General features: G+C 34.8%; 5 protein-coding genes across 6 annotated transcripts; 2 read left to right on the top strand and 3 right to left on the bottom strand.

Annotated features, from left to right (window-relative positions):
* Window positions 1–12: 12 nt before the first annotated feature.
* On the bottom strand, window positions 13–4111 carry LOC101263552 (GDSL esterase/lipase At4g10955-like). The gene is made up of 2 exons (XM_004248439.4): window positions 3698–4111; window positions 13–1355 (listed from the first exon to the last, which is right to left on the bottom strand). Exons 1-2 carry the CDS (start codon window positions 3868–3870, stop codon window positions 350–352), a joined length of 1179 nt encoding a protein of 392 aa, XP_004248487.1. The 5' UTR covers window positions 3871–4111; the 3' UTR covers window positions 13–349.
* Window positions 4112–5547: 1436 nt separating this feature from the next.
* On the top strand, window positions 5548–10632 carry LOC101253324 (ras-related protein RABB1c). The gene is made up of 6 exons (XM_004248168.5): window positions 5548–5905; window positions 7956–8095; window positions 8326–8408; window positions 9048–9252; window positions 9369–9437; window positions 10296–10632. The coding sequence occupies exons 1-6, from the start codon at window positions 5860–5862 to the stop codon at window positions 10386–10388; spliced, it is 636 nt and encodes a 211-aa protein (XP_004248216.1). The 5' UTR covers window positions 5548–5859; the 3' UTR covers window positions 10389–10632.
* Window positions 10633–11794: 1162 nt separating this feature from the next.
* Window positions 11795–13801, bottom strand: CAB-8 (type III chlorophyll a/b-binding protein). Its single transcript, NM_001345842.1, is given in 3 exon segments — window positions 11795–12532; window positions 13095–13156; window positions 13532–13801. Coding segments are annotated over 3 exon segments (822 nt in total). The 5' UTR covers window positions 13676–13801; the 3' UTR covers window positions 11795–11916.
* Window positions 13802–15252: 1451 nt separating this feature from the next.
* LOC101253941 (ultraviolet-B receptor UVR8) lies at window positions 15253–18768 on the top strand. 2 transcript variants are annotated; one of them, XM_010328801.4, is made up of 4 exons: window positions 15253–15689; window positions 17298–17514; window positions 17692–18034; window positions 18116–18768. In XM_010328801.4, the coding sequence occupies exons 1-4, from the start codon at window positions 15373–15375 to the stop codon at window positions 18598–18600; spliced, it is 1362 nt and encodes a 453-aa protein (XP_010327103.2). In that variant the 5' UTR covers window positions 15253–15372; the 3' UTR covers window positions 18601–18768. The 2 variants fall into 2 exon arrangements, with proteins under 2 accessions (XP_010327103.2, XP_004248218.2); XM_004248170.5 differs by having other exon boundaries at window positions 15254–15689; window positions 17722–18034.
* On the bottom strand, window positions 18744–20285 carry LOC101254243 (uncharacterized). Its single transcript, XM_004248172.5, has 4 exons — window positions 19861–20285; window positions 19378–19414; window positions 19079–19200; window positions 18744–18995 (listed from the first exon to the last, which is right to left on the bottom strand). Exons 1-4 carry the CDS (start codon window positions 20116–20118, stop codon window positions 18933–18935), a joined length of 480 nt encoding a protein of 159 aa, XP_004248220.2. The 5' UTR covers window positions 20119–20285; the 3' UTR covers window positions 18744–18932.
* Window positions 20286–20936: the final 651 nt, after the last annotated feature.

The following is a 20936-nucleotide window of genomic DNA, read 5'->3' as shown; positions in this document are numbered from 1 at the left end:
CACTAAGTAAAATTTTATGTATAACAATCTCATCATTATTAATCACATACATCAAGATCAATCTATATATATAAACAGGAAAAAATGAACACAAACATAGGGAAATGAGTATATATTTTGCTTAAATGTATCGGATCCTCCAAAAATACGATACTCTTGAAAGATATTTAACACGCATCAAATGACATTTTTTTGAGTCCGAGCAACACAAGGGTATATAAGAGTATGAGTTATTTATGGGATGACTATATATATGTTGCTCGTTGAACATGTCACATCCTCTAAAAATGTACTACTTTTGGAAGATCGAACCGCGCACCAGATGACATTTCTGGAAGGCCAGTTCCGTTCATTGGCCGCGCTTTGGTTGTGTTAGTTGAGAAGCAGGAAGAGTGTACAAAGATTTCAACTGCTGACTGATAAGCTTGCTGTTACTAATAGCCATTTGTAGTTCCAAATTATCAGACCACCATTGCTCCAATCCATGTGCCTCAAGAAACTTTTGTTTCCCTTTGTTAGATGACAGAAAAAGCTTTGCAGCAGCAACAACTTGTTGTCCATTTCTTGGTGTTGCATTCTCTTTATCACACTCGTCGTGGTTATCTCGTAGTCCATTCTTTTCTTGATCAGTGTAAGAGCAACATATGTAATCGCTATTGTTGATGTACAAATGTGGCACCCATGGTTTTAGGCCTATCCGAAATGATTGAGTATCATTTCCCTCGTTGCTAGTTTGGGTATCTTGATTCGAAGGGAGCATTGATTTGAGCCTTTTCCATGCGACACCAGCTTTTTCGCCTATGTTTCTTAAGCTCATAGCAAGTGAAACTGAGGGTGGATTGAACAAATGTGCTTCTACATGTATGCCTTCTTTTGCTAACGCTTTTCCTACTTGGAGAGCAAATCCAGCTCCGAGTGAGTGGCCTACGATACACACATTGTTGCTGCCATATTTGGTGGCAATTGATTTTAGCGCATTGAGGGCTGCATTGAATCTAACAGAACCTTTCAGACTTTCCCAAGCTAAGAAACGGAGATCATCTTCGATATCCCTTCTCATTGTTTGGCTTTTGAGAAGCGTTCCTCTTAAGGCTACGACAGCTCTTGGTGCACCACTCGGTCTGATGAGCATGAAATCAGACAATGCTGCAGATCTATCCCATTCTAAGATTGCACCGAAAATAGATCCATCTCTTTCGTCATTTAAGGTCTCGACTAACTTGTACTTGAAAGGTATCAACCATTTTGGAGCTAGTGCATTTTCTTCAGTCCTGTTTTCTTGTCTGTCGATCTCGAGAAGGTAAACTGCTTGAACAAAACAAGCCATTACTGTTCTTTTGTAGTTAGCATCCTTCCTGTTCATTCAAAATACTTATTTTGCATCATAATCAAATTGTCTAACAATTTTTACAGAAGAAAAGAACCATAACTTGATAATTAATGTCAGATCAGCAGCACTATGAGAAGGCTTTTGTTGCTCGGACTCTTCAAAAATGCCGCTTGGTGCGTCTGTGGTCCTCCAAGAGTAGTACATTTTTAGAGAGTCCGAGCAACATAGCAACATAGAGGAAACTAGTTTGCTGACATCTAGATAGTAGTTGCCCATTGAGAATGAAAAAGGATAACTCAAAAATATTTTAAAGGACAAAACCACAAGATATTAAGTGAATGATAATTCATCTTTTAGCAGTAGCTTTTACTAATAAATAACAAGTCAAGAGGATGTTGTAGATTCACCCAAAACAAACCTATTTCATACTCGGTATCAGTGCTAGTGCGAGGCAGAAGGTACCTCGTGGAACTAGTCCAGGTGCACAGAATCAGCTGTGGGAAACCAAGCCAAGAATCAGCTATAGTATCACGTATATAGATCTTTTTCTTCCATTGTTGCCCTACTGTTTTTGCGAGATATGCATGACTTTTAAAAGATTGTAGGTCGGAGGAAATAGTTGGCAGCTCGAAAAACAAAAGAAGATTGTTCACTATCTATAATTTTAGAGATAACACGGGAGTTGGCTGAGCAATACCAACTAAATTCAAGTTGGAAGCTTAAGCCAAGAACATAAATATGTAAAGGAGAGATCCCAGTCCTCAGAATAAGAAATAGCTGCAGCTAGAATTCAATTAAATCACAAATGAACCAAATCAAACCTAAAGCTTGAAACATCGAAACTAAGTTGCTAAGTTCTCTACATTTCTACTAGCATATAAAACTATAAGGAGACCAAAAGACGACTAATGAAACAAAACATACTAACATAGTTAAAACTTAATCTCAGCTAATAGTATTGCCTATATAGATACTTTTCCTCCATTATGCCTTATGTTTTGCTAGGTATGCATGAATTTCAAGAGATTGTAGGTCGGAAGAGGTAGTCGTTGCCAGCTATAAGAACAAAAGAAGATTGCTCCCTTTCTATAAATACAAAAATAAAAGGAAAGTTTGTTGAGCTACACCAATTGGAAGCCTAAGCCAAGAACATAAATATGTAATATGAGACGGGGTCATTGTGTCTAACTCAACCCCAAAACGTAGCTCAAGAGTTGAGGATTGTCAAGTATCCAGGACCATGCAAAGAGATAAATTTGCCTCCCGTCCATTGATGTGGGATAATTAAATACTCATCAGGATTCAGGAGAAACAAGAATTGGTAGATGATACCAGGATAAAATTAAAAAAAATGAAACTTGGGCCTGATTCAACCTCAAAAACTAGCTCGAAATGTGAGGATTTCCAAAGATCATAGACAAATTTGTCTCTCTTTCACCTATGAGGGATAATCCAACAGAATAAGAATCAGCTTCAGCTAGATTTCATTTAAACAACAAGATGAACCAAATCAAACCAAATAAACAATGAAATCTGAAATAAAGAGAAAAGTCTCAAACCCACTGTTCAAAATCCCCAAACACTGAATAACAAGCACACTCTACATCATCAGCTACAAGACTAAAGCTTGAAACTTTGAAGCTAATTGAGAGGAAGAACACAAACCAACTAGAATAAGCTTTAGCAAGATTCCATATAAACCACAAGATTAACCAAACCAAACCTAAAAAACAATGAACTTTGGAATCAAAAAAGGTCTTAATCTTAAATCCACTGTTCAAAATACCCCAAACACTGAAACAAGCACACTCTATATCATCAGCTACAGGACTAAAGCTTGAAACTTTGAACAAAATGAAATATAAGAACACTAACCAACTAGAATTAGCTTTAGCTAGATTTCAGTTAAACCTTAAAAAAGTGAAATCTGAAATCCTCAGACACTGAAACAACCACATTCTATGGATCAGCTACATGACTAATAAAGCTTGAAACTTTGAACAAATTGAGCAAATGTAGAACACTAACCAACTAGAATTAGGTTTAGCTCAATTTCTGTTAAACCTTAAAAAAGTGAAATCTAAAATCCTCACTGAAACAACCACACTCTATGGATCAGCTACAAGACTAATAAAGCTTGAAACTTTGAACAAATTGAGCAGATATAGAACACTAACAAACTAGAATTAGCTTTAGCTAGATATCAGTTAAACCTTAACAAATCGAAATCTGAAATCAAGAAAAAGGGTCTTAAATCCACAACTCAAAATCCACAAACACTGAAAAACAAGCACACTCTACATCATCAGCTACAAGACTAATAAAAGCTTGACACTTTTAACAGCAAATCAAGAAAAGAACACTAACCAACTTGAATTAATAAGATCTCTCCAATTTGGAGAAGCAACATTTCTTGGTCCAGAAACATGAAATGCATAAGGATGAGATTCAACAGCACCCTTTTCAAAATTCTCCATTTTTATCTCTCCTTCAGCTGCCACCATTTCATTTCTCATCTCTTCTACTCCCCTTTTCGACATCTACAAACAACCCACTTCTCGAATCGAACAAGGTAACGAGTCTAACGCGAAAAAAATTCGATCTTTAAATCAATGACACCCTTCTCACCTGAAGAATGTGTGACAGAAGAACAAAAAAAATGGAGGAAAAGGGAAGTTTTGTTAAGATTTGTACATGGAATTGGATTTTGGTAACATTAATGAGGAATTTAATTCTTAGATTGAAAATTTAATTGATTAGTAGATAGTAATCATTGTTAATGGCATATTTTGAATTATATTTGGCTTTTGTTTAGAAGAGTCTCTAACGGTCATATTTCCCCTTTTTTCTATTTTTTTTTTGGAAAATTAATCATATAAGCAAACACATATTAGTTAATTAGTTAACATGGCTATAATTTATCTTAATTATAATTCGCGATCTACTTTTAGCTATAATTACGTGGCTTAAATTTTTAGTTTTATATAATTCATACGTTTGTATAATTCGAAATTTGTATAACTTTTTTATAATTCGAAATTTGTATAATCTAATTTGTATAACTGCTTACACTTTTGATATTTGTAATTGTATAAACTAGTTGTTTTGAGTTTATACAAAAATAACTTAATTCTTTTACAAATGTGACTGCGAATTATACAAACCTGCAAATTATACAAATCAGCGAATTATACAAATGATGCAGTTATAGCTATAATCCGTAAATATGCAAATTATAACTATGAAACATAATTAAGTTTATCATAGTGGCTATTTGCGAAGCTTTCCCCTTTTTGTATATTGTAATTGTATTGGATTCTGATTAATTCAGATTCGTGTTGTATTGGAGTTTGATTTATAGATTTGTGTTATGTAGGATCTATTTGAAAAAAAAAAAAGGAAACTAAACAAATACCACATAAAAGCAAAATAATAACAAACATAGACCCTTTACGTTCATACCACACTAAATAATTATATTATATACTCACAACTGATTTCGATTAACTAATACTATATCAATACCATATACTGTATTGATATCATTAAGGTTTTTCTTTAAAAATTACTCATTAGTTATTATAAGAGGACATGTCTATTTTTATAGTATTATTAAGATTTCTTGTTCAAAAATTTCTCATACATCAATGATGTTCTAAGTATATCATTGACGAATGAGTAATTTTCGAAAAGAAATCTTAATGATACTAATATATCACACACACACGCACACACACGCACGCATGCACGCACGCGCCCCACATGCACGCACGCACGAACACGCGCGTGCACACGCACACACACAGATTTAATATCAGTTAAGCAAAATTGTCAGACTTAATGATACCAATACAATATATGATATTTTATCTAAACAAAAATTAGTTGGGTTTTCTGGTGATTCTTTCGAGCTAGTATATTCACAACAAATAGTTACTTTTGTAGTTTATTTTTAATCCTGATATTAATTCAATACTTCTTTCGTTTCAATTGATTTTTTTTACTGTTTCTTTTAGCCTCTTTTTTTGTTTCGCAACTCTTTGATTTCCACATGACATATTCAAGTACATTCTACCATTGGTTTGATTATTACATATCATTTCATAATGCATGTATCATATTATTTTGATGAATAAAACATGATAATAGATCATAATGTTTTCTAGTCGTTACATAATATCCACAATATTAGATCGAAGAATAACCTATAAGAAAAGCAAGCTATATACACAACGTAGAACTATGATACATGTTTTTGTATTGTATTGTATTATGTCATAGTTATATCGTAATGTTATATTAATTGTAACAAACAATTAATAAGCGATATGTACATCAATTCGTATATCTTAATGGATACATAACTTATTTTGTAAATTAATCGAGATACGTGATTAAAAAAAATCTTAATAGAGCCAATTAATTAGCTTCAAAATATTATTATGTCATTTCTCCAGCTCACCTGCAAATTTTTTCAACTGTCTCTCTATATTCAGATCTCCGTTGATCCACCGCCGTATCGGTAAATCATGTCGTACGCATATCTCTTCAAGTATATTATCATCGGCGATACTGGTAATTTTGTTTTTTTTTTGCTTAGTTACGAGTTTGAAGTTTTTTTTTATATATAATTTTACATGATTTTGAATCTGATTAATAAGTTTTTGCTGTAAATTTGTTTATCGGCGATGATAATTTGATTGATTTTCAGCTTTTTTTTCTGCATTTTGTTTAATAGGTTGGGTAAATTTAGTGTTTTTGAACTTGTGAGTACTGATTATGGATCTGGAAAAAAATAATTCTTTTTGAGGTTCTATTGTAGTGATTCTTACTGAAATATATGTCAATTGAGTATATGCTGATATCTAAGCTAGCGGTTAGCAGAGATTTTGAGGATAGTTTTTGAAAATTTATAGACAAATATCTGTTTGGCTATGAATTTTATGAGTGTTCGGAAATTTGATGTTCAAATATATGTTTGACAGTGAAATTTGATCAGATTATGATAATCTGAGCTTCAAATATTTTCTAGTGTTTTTGGGACTTCCATCCACAAAGTAAAATGCATGTCCAAACACAACTTCAAATTCAAAATATTACAACTTCAAAAACTCAATTTTTCATGTTTCATGTTTCAACTTCAAAATATATGGCCAAACAGGAGCTAAGTACTTATTGCAAGCGTAGCGATTCTTCTGAAAGATATGGAATTGAGTATATGCTGCTATCTAAGAACTAGCATTTTAATAGGCTTCTAATATTTTTATCTAGATTTCATAAATTTAGTAGAAATAAAATCGATTTTGCGTGATTTTGAATCTGATTTATAGTTTTAATTTTTATTACTTGGCAATGCAAAATAGATTGGTTTTCATTTTTCCTCCATTTTGCATCTAATCAGTAGGTTCTCTTGATAATTTGGTTTTGTGTATTTGGTAAGCTAGAGTTTCGGTATGTTAGCCTGATTTTTATCTATATTGACTGTTTACTTGTCATTGAGGTCTATTTAGTTTGTAGCTGTTGTAGAAAGCCTTTAGAATAGGGCAAGAAATAGCATCTACAAAGTTGTCAATCTGCAGTGGCGCAGTTTAATTTTACGGTTTCCAGTGTTAAAATAGCAGTGTTATCAAAAATGAAAAGTTCTAAGGCCCGTTCAGACTTTTAAGCGCAAAGAAAAAATAAACCTTTGGCTTCAATGAAAAAAGTGCAAATGGAGAGAAAATACAAATATATATATGTTTAGTCCAAGATCCATGTTACCAAAAACAAAAAGCGCAAAAAAGCTCTAGGTCCGTTGGGGCATTAAGCCAGGTGTAGCACTAACATATTTTGAGTCTTGCTTCATGGCTTAAGCACGCCTTTGACAACACTGTCCAAGACTAGTAATTATTAGCATGAACAACAAATATATGGACAAAGAAATTTAAAAAAGAATAACAATAATGTAAAATATTAATTTGTTTAGTATTGCCTCTTTAAGAAACACTCATTGGGAAGAAAAAGTATGTCTTAGAGCCTTGATGACAGCACTCAAGCACACATCAAGCAAGGGGAAGTACTCAACATGTTTCGAGTCTTGTTCCCGGGCTTAAGGGCGCCTTTGACAACACTGTAAAATAGTGAGCAGTTTTAGAAATTACCTTCACAGCTTCTTTGGACTCGTGAGAACTGGAAAATGCTTTCAAAAAGCATGAAAGACATTAGCTTGTGGAAGTTACAATACTCACTCTTTGAATTATCATGTTCATAATTTCAATGTTTTAAGACGTGAAATATACATGAATTTGTACCTTTATCATGAAATCAATTGCTCAAGAGCATCACCACCCATTATGACAAAGTTCCATGCCAATACATATTCTCTTAGAGACACTCAAACTCAATGTGATTCTAAACTCTTTACTGTTTATCTGATTGTTATTTTAATATGATTCTGTATGTTTTATTGCTATTTCAGGACTCACATAATGCCTCTTTTAGATTTACTATGCCATGAAAGAGTGCAACCCTATCATCCCTGTTTGAAATTACGATGCATTAGATTGTACTGTGTGATGTCCATGCATATGTTACTTAAAGTCTTGTGCGAGACTTCACTTATAAAGATATAATATTCTCTATACAGGAGTTGGAAAGTCATGTCTACTTTTGCAATTTACGGACAAACGGTTTCAACCAGTCCATGACCTGACCATCGGGGTTGAATTTGGGGCTCGAATGATCACAATCGACAACAAACCAATTAAACTACAGATCTGGGACACGGTTAGTGAGAAAAACTCTCTTCTTCTGTTTTCTCTTAGTATGTTATGTAGAATTTCGGGATAAATGCCTATAGAAGTCCATAGTTCAGTTTATCATCTTTTTTTTTTTAAAAAAAAGCAAATCATTTGGAGCTTAACCTAAATGAGACCAAGTCCTCCTCCTAGTTTTCATCTCTAAATGTGCTATCACTAAAGTCTAAAGGCATGTTCTTATAAATGTTCTCGTTTCAGGCTGGTCAAGAATCATTCAGATCCATCACAAGGTCATATTACAGAGGGGCTGCGGGCGCATTACTTGTTTATGATATTACAAGGTAGCACACATCTTTGTCACTTTGGATAAGGGAATTTGACACTTTCATAATGCATGTAACTCTAGGAGCCTAGGAGGTGTACTTCTTTATGTGTAATTTAACTTTGGTTAGAAATTCCAGTAGAGTAACTTGCTGCCCTGAAGATCTCATTTAAAGTGGCTGCAACTCAAATATATTGTAGTCTTTTAGTTAAACTAATTAAGGAACATCACATTTTAGTCTATCATAGCAAGGACATATCTGATGGTGTTATGATCATGATAGCTAATATATTCTGGACTAAGGGGAGGAATAAAAAATTTGGTCAAGATAATAAGAAGTGCAAAAGATAATGGATGAGCATTAAACTTCCAGAGCAGCAGCTCTGCCAGTTAGTGAGCTAGAGTCATATAGTTTTCAAGCCTTATTTGTTCCTGAAATCTGTAATGCACTTAATACTCTTCATGGTCCAATTGAAACTTTATGTGGGGGTAAAGTTAAGCATCTGTTTTATGAAATCTACTTCCATTAGAGAATGCAAACGAGGGGAAAATATGTTACAATATAAAATCAGGATAGCCTGATTTGCGTGTCTATTATCTCTGCTTGCATTATTTTAGTTGGTCACAAGATTTTGAATGTTTTCTCCAAATTAAATAGGAGGGAAACTTTTAATCACCTTGCTAGTTGGTTAGAAGATGCAAGACAGCATGCAAATGCAAACATGACCATAATGCTGATTGGGAACAAGTGTGATCTGGCTCATAGAAGGGCTGTAAGCACAGAAGAAGGTGAGCAGTTTGCCAAAGAAAACGGATTGATATTCATGGAGGCCTCAGCTAAAACAGCTCAGAATGTTGAAGAGGTAAGGAATTTTCTGATCTGACAGGTCTTTTGAGGTTTTGAGTCCTACCATGGAAGTTCTATCTCAAATTTAAATTTTTGTTCTTGACTGGATGATCTCTTTTCTGCATTATTCAGGCTTTCATCAAAACAGCCTCAACAATCTATAAGAAAATACAAGATGGAGTGTTTGATGTATCGAATGAGGTATGCCACACCTTGATCGCTGATTTTGAGTATGCTCGATATGTTTTTTGATGGTCATGATTAGTTGATGTCATTACCTGTCTGAGATGAAGTACTTTTGCAATTGGCTATTTATACCCAGAAAAAGACATCTCTTTTAGAGTAATATGGAAATAGTAGAGAAAAACAGTGATTCACATCCAATTTAGTCTACACATCATATTTGGTTCATTCTGGTTCTATTACCAATTGCTATTATTACAACCAAGAAATCCTGAAGGGCCAGATGGCGCATGGGTCAGAGCTTGGTGGATAATGAGCCTCACACTCTACCCTTTTCCACTTAAGTACCAAATCTTGTTGTTAACAAATATAGTATCTCATTAGTTTAAAGAACATATTGGAAAGTCTGGAGGATTTTTCCTTCAAAAAAATCTAATTGGGTAACTTGCCGACATTTCACATGAAACAAGGTGAACCGTCTGGGGACACCTTCATCCATTGCATGGTGGGTCCGGTTTAAGGGCACGTATGTCCTGGCTATATACAGCTAATTGCTGCTGTTACAGCTTCCACAATCCCAGTTATATATAAAAATTGTGAAATATAAAAAAGAAATATGCAGCCCCTGATGATTTCAAATTACTTATATCATTATTAGTTTACACAATAATGCGAGCACTGTTTCATTCATCCAACTTTTGATCCCCTACAAGTAATTTAGATGGGAGTGATGGTAAATTGGTGATTGATAGAAAACCAGATTGTAGCACATACCACTAAGAAGAGGTTGCCTGCTTTCTTAATGCTTTTGTGCCAATGAGAGTATTTATTTTCGTTGTGTATAATTCTCCCGTCTACTTGGATATTTTTCTGCAGTCTTATGGTATAAAAGTTGGATATGGAGGCATTCCAGGACCATCAGGTGGAAGAGATGGAGCTGCTTCTCAAGGAGGGGGTTGTTGTACTTGAAACTTGAAAATCATTCTTCAAACTTGATCATGTTCTCATCATCTCTATGCCAGCCATCATCACGGGTCTTTCATTCTTATCTTATTTGTTTTAATGATGTTACCTGTGCAAAAATAAGCAAAATTCAGTAAATAGTGGACAGTCCATCTTTATGTGCGCCCGTGTATAATAGTTGGCATTTCAAAATGTGAATAGAATTCCTTATATCTTGTGTGCTTGTGTGAATGAGAAATATTGAACTACACTTGCCCGCCCTTCTTCTCTATTCCAAGTCTTGGGTGTCAATTTTCTTCTTCTTGTACAATATCTCAACACAAGGTACAGGCAACACGATCATTGCCAGAGTAATTGGACAAAATAGCCGCATCTGATCAACGGAGAAAGATACCTTATATTAGATGTTTGCGAATGAAGAAAAAGTATGACTAGTATGACTACTTTTAGTGTTGTAGTAACTCCGCACCTTCAACTAATTCAAGCAATTCAGTCAGTAGGAAAGTCATATGACTGAACATTGGTTTGTCGTTTCATACGGAGCAAGGTATGGCTCACCTATTAGCTTTTACTATTTTACTTCATTATGTTCTGGAAACTTGATGAGAGTCAATAATCAAGGCATCCACTTCCCTTTGTCCTATTTTATGTTTCTTCATGAAATATTGTACGGCTAGTTAATCTTTCCATTCGGTTTGATGAGAACAACAATAGTATTCAGTCACTATCGTAAGATTGAGGTGGATACAGTGACGGAGTCAGAAATTTTATTAAGAGAATCTAAACAATACATAGATGTTATACAACCATGAATTAGTGAGGTTTGAGGTGTCAACTAAAAAACAATTCACTTGATTCTTCCTTGGAATGAATTGTATCAACTCTTATGAAATTATGTAAGTTTGTGCTTTTGATTGGTGACTGCTACAATGCCATATGGATTCCATTCCCAGGAAATTCACTCTCTGGATATGCTTCAGTCCCAAGCTAATTGATGATCAACTATATGAATCTTCATGAGTCATTTTGCCATTTATCAACAATAACATATCAAAAGAGTTAATCGGAAGTCCTTTACTTTTTTGCTATTTACTTTCTAGCTCTCTGCTGGAAAACTTCATGTTCAGTGATGTAGGATTTTGTTTTTATGTCTAATAGTGTTTTTCATTTGAAATTACCTTCATCAATGCACCTGATATATGATTTTAGACTACCTCAAGGGTGTGGTGGGATGAATATGATCCCCCTCCACCCTTAACTAGATATCTCGAGTTCAAGCTTTGGTAGGAAGTATTTTCCTTCTTTAATTAGATCTTAGGTGACATGAATCTGAATTAGTCGAATCAGTAAGATCAGAATACTAGATGATTTCCTCTAAAAATATATATCAGGCCTTTTAAAAATGACATGTCCTTGTTTTAGCATTACAGATGAGATGAAAAATATTATCTGCACATAATGTTACATTACACATAAGAGAAGGGGAGGGGGGGAGATTTAGAAGAAAGAGTGGATTGCTTTTGCTCTACTTAGTTTAGTGAAACTTGAGACTAGTCAAGACATTGTTGTTTACTGGATCAGCCAAATGATCAAGAAGGTTTTGGTAAGGTCCAACACCAGTAACCAATGCTTGGATAAAGTATCCCAAAACAGCCAACATAGCAAGTCTTCCGTTCTTAATCTCCTTAAGCTTCAATTCCTTCATAGACTTTTCATCTTTTCCAAATCCAAGTGGGTTAAACAATGGGCCACCTGGGTATGCTGGATCACCTGACCCACCCAAACCCTTTTCAAGACCCAAGAAGTATTGTTTCCCCATTGAACCAGGTTTGGCCCAATCTTGGAATCTCCTGTGCTCAGCAAAGCCCATGAGTGCCATTTCAAGAACAAACAATGTGTAATTGTCAGCCCAGTAGTTGTATGTTCCTGCTGGTGGGATAACACCAGTTTGGAACCATGCAAGTGCTGTTTCTTGTGGGATGAGACCAGCTTTTCCAAGAATCTCTGGTGCTATTGCCCCTGCAGCTCCTAACATGGCGAACCGACCATTGATGACCTCGCCATATGCTAGCCATTTCGGCTCGATGAAACCTCCTGTGCCTTCAGGGTCCGAGAGTCCCAAGGGATCAAAACCAAAGTCACCGGGAAGACTGTGGATCAGCAAACAATCATTTAGTAAGTTCACTCAAGTTATATATCATCTGTGCAATGTAAGTGCATAAAATAGACTCTTGTCGATTACCTTATATGTGCAGCATGAGTTTTTATACTATATTAGGGTTGATTCGCGACCTATATTTGTTATAAATCAATTTAACTGTCTTTACACTGTTAGTGCATAGAACATAAATTCTTGTCAATTACACCATTTATGTGCACCATGTACTATGTGTGCAATTCAATTGATTGTAGCAAGATATAAATCCATTTCCAGGATACTATATTAGGTTTGACCTACAAATTGTTGTAAATCAACTTAACCTTCTTTACACTGTCAATGCACGAAACATAAACTCTTGTCGATTATTGTATATATGCACCATGTTAAACTATATGTGCAATTTTCTAGGTTACTATATCAGGCTAAATATTGAGTGTTACCTAGATTTGTTGCTAGTCGATTTTTATCTTTTATGTCAGTGTACAAAACATAAACTCGACAAGGCTATTGAAAGAGCTATTATAAGTCACACCAATTCTCATAGATCTTACCTTCCATCCAAGTATGAAAGGCTTTGTTTGGATGCAAACCAGAGTTGCCTATTTGCTCCTTGCTGTAAAATAGAATTAAGTGTATGAGTACTTGTGTATTATTTTAAAGTTTTCATCAATTATTCTATACAATTTTTGTAATTCTTTTAAAGAGTCCGAGCAACTAAGGTAACAACAACTCACACTTGCACACAAAATTCAAAATTAACTTATGGTTCACCATACTTAATTATAATTCTGAGATAACTATACTATAATTCTCGGATATCTTGCTCAGACACTTAAAGAATGTAGATGACTTTTATCGAATCCTTCAAAAAATAGTGTATTTCTGGAGGATTCCAATAAGTATACACATTATCTTTAAAGCATCCGAGTAGCATAGATTTCAGTATATCCTTGTTTTGAACGAAACGACCCCGAGTATAAAAAATTACCTTGACTGGTGGAGTGGAAGTAGCCCTTACAACAAAAGAAGCTTTTCTAGTAACAGATTGTGAAATTCTTGATCCAATAATTTGTCTTGCAGCTTCAGCTGAAGTGCTAATTGATGATGAAGAGATCAATGCTTGAGTTGCCATAATTTTTCTTCTCTTTTTTGTTTGTTTTTGTTTTTTTGAGAAGAAGAATAATATAAACACTTAGCTCCACAAGAATAAATTAAATACAAAAGGTGGCAAATAAGGGGACAAAGTATTTTGTGGGGCTAAGTGAAAAGAATAGAAATTGTGGTTGATATAACAAGTTGTGAATATTGAAGATAAAGTTGTGATCTTGTGGACAAATGAGAAGTGAACATGTGGATTCATTAAATCAGATAAGAGATATTATATTCCTATAGTCACAAATGAAAATCTTAGATACTCTTGTTTGGTGTTGCCACCTTGCCTTCTCATAGATTTACTAGGGTATATAGTTTTTTCTCGTGACGGATTCTGAATTTGAAATTTATTTTTCTTATGATAACTTCAAGTTAATACGATATATAAGGGGGAGATATACGTACGTTACATGTTTAGCTCAATTCAACAATTTTGATTTAAATTCTGTATTTGCGTTAGGAAATTTATTAATAAATGTTCAACCTAACAATGTTAAATGACTAGAATTAACAATAAGCTTCAGATTTTAACTATGCTTCTAATGGTATAATAATAACTAAATCATGAATTATATATTAAATAAATTTTTTCAATATAAATTTGTACAAAATTTACTATATTCACATTATATTTTAAAGGGAAAATTGTATATAATAGCAAACTAATAACCTAAATTAAATGGAATAGCTAGGGTTTGATTTAATTGTGCTTCATAACAAACATTAGCTAAAATTTGCCAGCGTCTCTCTCCCAAAAATCTCGCTCGCCACTCTCCATTCTCGCTCGCCTCTCTCGCTTTATACACATAAGTTTATAATTCTGTTTCTGTTTTGTATTAAGCGAGAGAAAATTGTATATACACATGCAAAAATGTATATCTTTGTGTTGTACACTTAATTATACAATTTACAAACATTTTACTTCAAATATTGCAGAGAAAAAGGCCAACGAATTATACAATTGCAGTGAAATACAATTTTCTCTAGCTTCATACAACAGAAGTGTATATATTGTGTTTCTGTTTTTGTATAAAGCGAGAAAAACATATATCTTCTTGCTATACGCTTATAATTATGCAATATACATACATTTTAATTCGATTCAACTGTATGCAAAGCAAATTATACAATTGCAGCGAAATAGGCCAGCGAATTATACAATTTAGGCCAGCGAATTATACAATTGTATATGTATAGCGATTTATACAGTTTTATGTTTGCTATGGAGCGCAATTATGCAAACTTTGCTATAGCATACAAATATGAATTTTTTGTTTGCTATATGTGAAAGTTGCCCTATTTTTAAACCTACGCAATAATTCATATGTTAAATTGAAATACTATTTAAAATTTAACTTTACGAATGTTTGTTAATAAATTAACACATAATTTAGTGATCTTAATAATATTTCACTTACAAGTGTTCACGATCTATTAAAAAAAATTTTGAAAAATCATCATAACTTGTTGTTAAGTTAACTCCGATTAATATACCAGCCAACTTTTACCGCATATATCAGACACCGAATGGAGAACAAAAAGAAATTTGAGGCTATTTTACTAAACATTTTCATTAATTGAGTTAAAATTTAAATAGAGACACCGAAAGATCCGATTTATGATCCGTAGTATACTTGAAGTATCCAACCACCACTTTCCAATCGGGTCGAACCAGAAATGATGCTCCGGTTACTGAAGCACGGGAGAACTCCGGCGGGTCGCCTTCCCCGCCGATGGATGAGCAGCGGCAGTCATAGCAAAACAACGGTGATGAGCTTCGGTGACGGAAGCCACGGAGCTTTGGGCCTTCCGTCGTCCATCATTGGTATGGGATCCGACGCTTACGAGCCTACTCCTATACCCGGTCTCCCGCCTGACGTCATTTCCGTCGCCGCCGGTCACTTCCATTCCCTCGCCGTTACTTCTGAGGGACATGTTTGGGCTTGGGGACGTAACAATGAAGGCCAGCTTGGCCGTGATCCCCTTTCTCCCAGGTGAGTTAATGATCAAAAACGCACGGTATCCGATTTTTCGAGTTTTATATCTGAATTATTAGATATTCAAGTTTCCTAATCAAACTATCACTGACTATTTATCAAAACACACTATTATTTTCCCGGCGTGAAATATCACCATTATTCAGGCAGGAAAAAAAGGAAAGAAACAGTTGTTAATAGTTAATATAAGAAATTCCGATACAAAAAAGTTTCGGTATGAAACTCGAAAAATTGTTTGGAATACTTTAGTTGTGTTTTTAACCTTACATGTTTGTATATGTATGTCCACTGATTGAACAGGCAAAAACTTGTAACTTACTTATCAGTAACTGTATTGAATTGTGGCTTGATATTGTGTAAATTGACAGTGTTTTATGTGTCATATGCTTGCTTTCTATGTCTGTTAGTAGTACAAGTTGGAGAAAATTGTGTATTTCATTGTATTCGTTAAATGGAATGTGCTTCAATCTCGAGTTAGTAAGAAGTCTGCTGTATGTGGAATCCTCTGTATCTATTCAGCTTTATTCGATGCGTGTGCTCACAAGTTTGGATTGAGAAGGATTCATTATAGTTAAGCAATTATTATGTTGATGTAATCCTCTTCGAAGAAAGTAGCTTTCAGATTAAATCTGGCAATTTCGTGTTTATGACCTTGCGAGGAACTGTAAAGAGGTTGTTTGAGCTGAAGATTCATATATCTGATGCAGTCATGCCATTGCTTGTATATATGCTCTTTTAGTTCACATTCATGTTTCCACCCTCATTGATAAGGAAATGTAATAAGTAAACTGATTTCAACATAAGCGAGTCAAGTGTGCGTGCAAATGTAACAGATGAAAGAAAGCTCTGGAAGAAGACTATACCTTGAGGCCATTAATTTGCTTTTGCTTCTTGAGTAGACTGGAGAGCTCTGGTGGTTTGTTGTTTCTTATATAAATGATTAACATTCCAAGAAAAGCTTAATCTGGCCAAAGCATGATCCTCGCAATCTGATGTATGAAAAGCATTAAGTTCTGCCAACAGAACATTGTAACAGTAGTAGACAAGTTGTTTGGTCAACCACACAACCTCAGCTTAGTTCCATAGTTTAACAGTAGCTGTAAAGAATGTTGCCATGATAATGCCGAGTGCCGACTGTAACAGATTTCTTTACTGCTGTGAGAAAAGAGCAATTTCTCTTAGTATTGAAAGTTTCTGTGACATCCTAGTTTACCTCTATTTGTTTGTTTGTATGACTCTAGAAAGGTACTAAAATTTCGGTTTCTAGACTGTGTTAGCCTATGTTGCTCGGACTCTCCAAAATTGTTGTCGCACCCATGTCCGATTCTTCAAATGCACTACTTTTGTAGTATCCGACGTGCACCCATAGACATTTTTGAAGAGTGCAAGCCACATAGGTGTTAGCTATCTCTGTGCTAACCTTTTCTTCTCCATATGCTGGATATCCAGATGAAGTGACTATTGTTTTCCAAAGGATCTCATGTATTTCCTTCTCTGTCCTGTTTTCACCCTGTCTTGCTTTTCTTCTTTTACTTAGGGTTGGTTTGGGGTTGTAGGGTGTTTGTATTACTGACATGGAAATCCTTTTTTGTTGAGCTTGTTCAGAGAAACGTGGAATGAACCAAAAAGAGTAGAAGGACTACATAAAGTACGAGTTCAAACCGCATTTGCATCAGGTGTCATTTCTGCCGCCATAGGAGATGATGGATCTCTATGGGTTTGGGGAAGTTCTAAGCGTGGGCAGCTTGGTCTTGGCAAGGGAATCACCAACACTGCATTACCTTTGAAAATTGAAACACTTTCTGGAGAAGATATTGTTAAGGTGGTCATCCAATCATGCTTAAGGTAGAATAAGTTTTACTTGTCAAATAAATAGGAGGAAGAAATGTTACTGGGAACACATAATGATATAATGTGCAACAATAATAACCAAGTTAAGTAGATGGTGAATATTGTTGAACTGTTCAGATTTTTATTTTTATTTTTTTTGGAAGTGTAGGCGTGTTGTCAAATCATTTGGTGTTGGCAGGTCTCATTAGGTTGGGGACATGCTCTTGCACTAGCTAAGAATGGGAATTTGTTTGGCTGGGGATACTATGCAGATGGTAGAATCGGTAAGATAGGAAGAGAGTTGGAGATATCTCCACTGGAATCAAATAGTATTAAACCTAGATCAAGAGGAGAATCTTCTGCAATTGAAGCTGCTGAGAAGTCAGTCATGGAAGCTATCGAGAAGGAAAAAGATATGCCTATCATATGGGAGCCTGGTTCAATTGAGGAGCTACACGAGTTAAAAGTTGCAGATGTAGCTTGTGGACTTGATCACTCTCTTGTCCTTTGCCGTAAGTCACATTTACTAATGTGTAAATACTTGAAATGTACATGAATGTATGTTGATGGTGGTTTATATTTACTTATTTTAGGTGATGGGATGCTGTTTAGTGGTGGAAGCAATGTGTATGGCCAGTTAGGAAGAGCGATAAAAGACTTGGGAATGCAACCCGTTGATATAAACTTCCTTCCTCTCTCTATAGCTTCGGGTCTTGGGCATTCTTTGGCAGTTTGTAACGATCGTTCATCAGAACCAACAGGAAATGCAACAAGTGTTGTATCATGGGGATGGAACAAAAGTTCTCAACTTGGGAGGGAAGGTCCAGACAACACTCCTCAGGTTGTTGAAGGGCTGATTGGCGAATCACCTGTTTCTGTATCAGGAGGACGTGCACATTCCCTTGCTCTCACAGCAAAGAAAGAGTTATGGGCTTGGGGCTGCGGGAGGAACGGGAGGCTTGGTTTAGGCAGCTCTGCTGATGAAGCGGAACCAATGCTCGTTGAATATTTGGAAGGTTCTGACGTTATTCAAGCTGTTGCAGGTCTGGATCATAGTCTTGTTCTAGTTAGTGAATAAATCTTTGATTTCTTGTTTCTTCTTGTTTTAGATACTCTGTAGGGCTCGTTTGGTTTATCCTACATTGAGGGTAGAATAACAATCCTGGGATAACTTGTTCCCCAACCAAACCGAGCCCTTAGAATTTTAGAAACACCATCAAGAAATAAAGAACTAATTCTTAGGAAATCATTCTCAACTATTAGTATCTTTTGTCTTTGAATGACAAATAGGATCCTACAAAAACGAGTGCCTCGTCTGAGGATCCCTCGCGATAGGCTTCAGAAGCATCGAGCCATAATGCTCGTTTTTAGTGTCTTTGAGCTCTCTTCAACTCCCTCCGACTCCGAATCTCAGAAGTTTGCAGGGCTATCATCTAACTGTTTCTCATCTTCTATATCCACCTCCAAGATTTCCTAAAAAGTAGGGGAAAAAAATAGTTATAGAGTTGAATGAAAGAAATAAACACTAGTAATATTTTTATAGTATATATACTTACAGGGATTCTTTGCTTCAAGTAATTACCAAGTCTTGCTACAACAGTAGAACGTGTATGCCAAAATTTGCCACTTAGTCTAAGTTTCACATAAGGTCCATCCACTTCTGCAAGTTCTGCTTTTCCTGTTCAGTCGAGTGTCTATCAGAAATAATCTCTCTTTATGACAGGGAAAGATCAGCGTTCATATTGCTCGATCTCTCTAGACCTCACGTGTGTGATTACGCTAGGTTAAATACATAAAAGGAAGAAAAAAAAACAAGACTTAATTTTCATTATTCATTTGATGAGATGTCAATCACCTGTTATCCCAACTGTAGTATCAAAAAGTTGTGCCAACTGCAGAATCCAAACACCAAAACAAATAATGAGATTATTGATAAATTCAGACACAAGATTTAAGTAGATTTTGACATAAAGTGAATTCGAGATTTGAACTTTATGAATTCGAGTTCGGAAATATATCATTTGTAGTCCTATATTAAATTTTTCAACACATGCAAAATCTTGGTTAAAGTTGGTGGATTCACATAACCTATAAATTTCATTTTTGTTTTCGATTGCTATATTCGTTAGGGTTCTACTAAATCTGAATTTTCAAAATAAAAGTCTCACATCTTACTTAAACTCGAAACCTCTAAATAATGATTAAAAAAACACTTATCATTCCATCACTTAAACCCATAATGTCAGAGAACAAACTTATTATCCATCGAATTTCGAACCGTATACATAAGGAATAAATATTCTCAATTATTAAAAAGAAATTTAAAAATATGATATACCTCAGCCTTTGCATCTTCTAGGACTTGGATAATGTTGTCTTCAGTCAAATCAAGAGGTGAAAGTGAAGCTGATATTCTACACAAATATGTAGTCCTTTTTTTCCTAATTCTTGATGATGATGATGATAATCTTAGACTTGTTATGCCACCATTTTTAAATTTTGAGACACACAGGAAAATTGGTAGCAATTGAGAAGCAAAAGTGTTGAATTTAGGTGTTGTTGTTGATGATGATAAATGTTGAAGTTGTAGTGCCATTTTTTCTCTTTGTTTTTTTTGGGGAATTGTTGTTATCCTTTTCTTGTTTCTTGAAGAGGGAAATTTGTGGCTAGAAGCTATTGACTCAACAAAAGGCCTTTTTCCTTTTTTTTTTTTAATAATCCCTTGTCTTTGTTTAGATATAAGTTTTTTTTTTTTAATAAAGAGACTATATGGTAAAGTAATTTCTCTATCCTACTAATATTAGTCTTATTTTCTTTCATATTTTACTATTGAGATTACACTAGATATGTTTACGATGGTGTTTTTGTAACTCGGGTTTTACTTGAGACTAGTGGAGGAGCCACTTTACTGTTACAGGTTAATTCGAAATCTCTTTGACAAAAAATTATATTATTTAAGGAAAATGCACAAGTACCTCCTCAACCTATGCCCGAAATTTCAGAGACACATTTATACTATACTAAGGTCCTATTACCCCCCTAAACGTATTTTATAAGTAATTTTCTACCCCTTTTCGGGCTACGTGACACTAGTTTAAAAAAAATCAATCAGCGTTGGGCCCACCACGTAGGTGAAAAGGGGTAGAAAGTTATTAATAAAATAAGTTGAGGGGGTAATAGGACCTTAGTATAGTATGAGCGTATCTCTGAGATTTCGGACATAGATTGAGGGGGTACTTGTGCATTATCCCTATTATTTATATATAGTTTTAAAATAATTTTTTAGGGATATATAGTAGATGTTGAACCCCCTTCGACTACTTCGTGTGTCTATTATTTCAATTTTTGAACTCCTCTATTGAAAATCTTGATTCTGTCACTACTTGAGACTAGATTAAGATATTGAACCTATGA

The sequence above is a fragment of the Solanum lycopersicum genome, chromosome 10 (genome assembly GCF_036512215.1).
Source record: "Solanum lycopersicum chromosome 10, SLM_r2.1".
In the NCBI taxonomy this organism is placed as follows: domain Eukaryota; kingdom Viridiplantae; phylum Streptophyta; class Magnoliopsida; order Solanales; family Solanaceae; genus Solanum; species Solanum lycopersicum.
The sequence above is the reverse complement of the archived record's forward strand: the minus strand, read 5'-3'. Positions and strand labels throughout refer to the sequence as shown.

Bases quoted from the DNA above. Each gene is read 5' to 3' on its own strand.
- LOC101253941 (XM_010328801.4), top strand. From the start codon at position 15,373: ATGATGCTCCGGTTACTGAAGCACGGGAGAACTCCGGCGGGTCGCCTT. The intron at 15,690-17,297 runs GTGAGTTAATGA...GAGCTTGTTCAG, and splicing joins CGTGATCCCCTTTCTCCCAG to AGAAACGTGGAATGAACCAA. The intron at 18,035-18,115 runs GTAAGTCACATT...TACTTATTTTAG, and splicing joins TCACTCTCTTGTCCTTTGCC to GTGATGGGATGCTGTTTAGT.
- LOC101253324 (XM_004248168.5), top strand. From the start codon at position 5,860: ATGTCGTACGCATATCTCTTCAAGTATATTATCATCGGCGATACTG. The intron at 8,096-8,325 runs GTTAGTGAGAAA...TTCTCGTTTCAG, and splicing joins AACTACAGATCTGGGACACG to GCTGGTCAAGAATCATTCAG. The intron at 9,438-10,295 runs GTATGCCACACC...ATTTTTCTGCAG, and splicing joins TGTTTGATGTATCGAATGAG to TCTTATGGTATAAAAGTTGG.
- LOC101263552 (XM_004248439.4), bottom strand. From the start codon at position 3,870: ATGTCGAAAAGGGGAGTAGAAGAGATGAGAAATGAAATGGTGGCAGCT. The intron at 1,356-3,697 runs GTTAGTGTTCTT...TTGAATGAACAG, and splicing joins GATCTTATTAATTCAAGTTG to GAAGGATGCTAACTACAAAA.
- LOC101254243 (XM_004248172.5), bottom strand. From the start codon at position 20,118: ATGGCACTACAACTTCAACATTTATCATCATCAACAACAACACCTAAA. The intron at 19,415-19,860 runs GTATATCATATT...TGGATTCTGCAG, and splicing joins TAGAAGATGCAAAGGCTGAG to TTGGCACAACTTTTTGATAC. The intron at 18,996-19,078 runs GTAAGTATATAT...CCTACTTTTTAG, and splicing joins ACTTGAAGCAAAGAATCCCT to GAAATCTTGGAGGTGGATAT.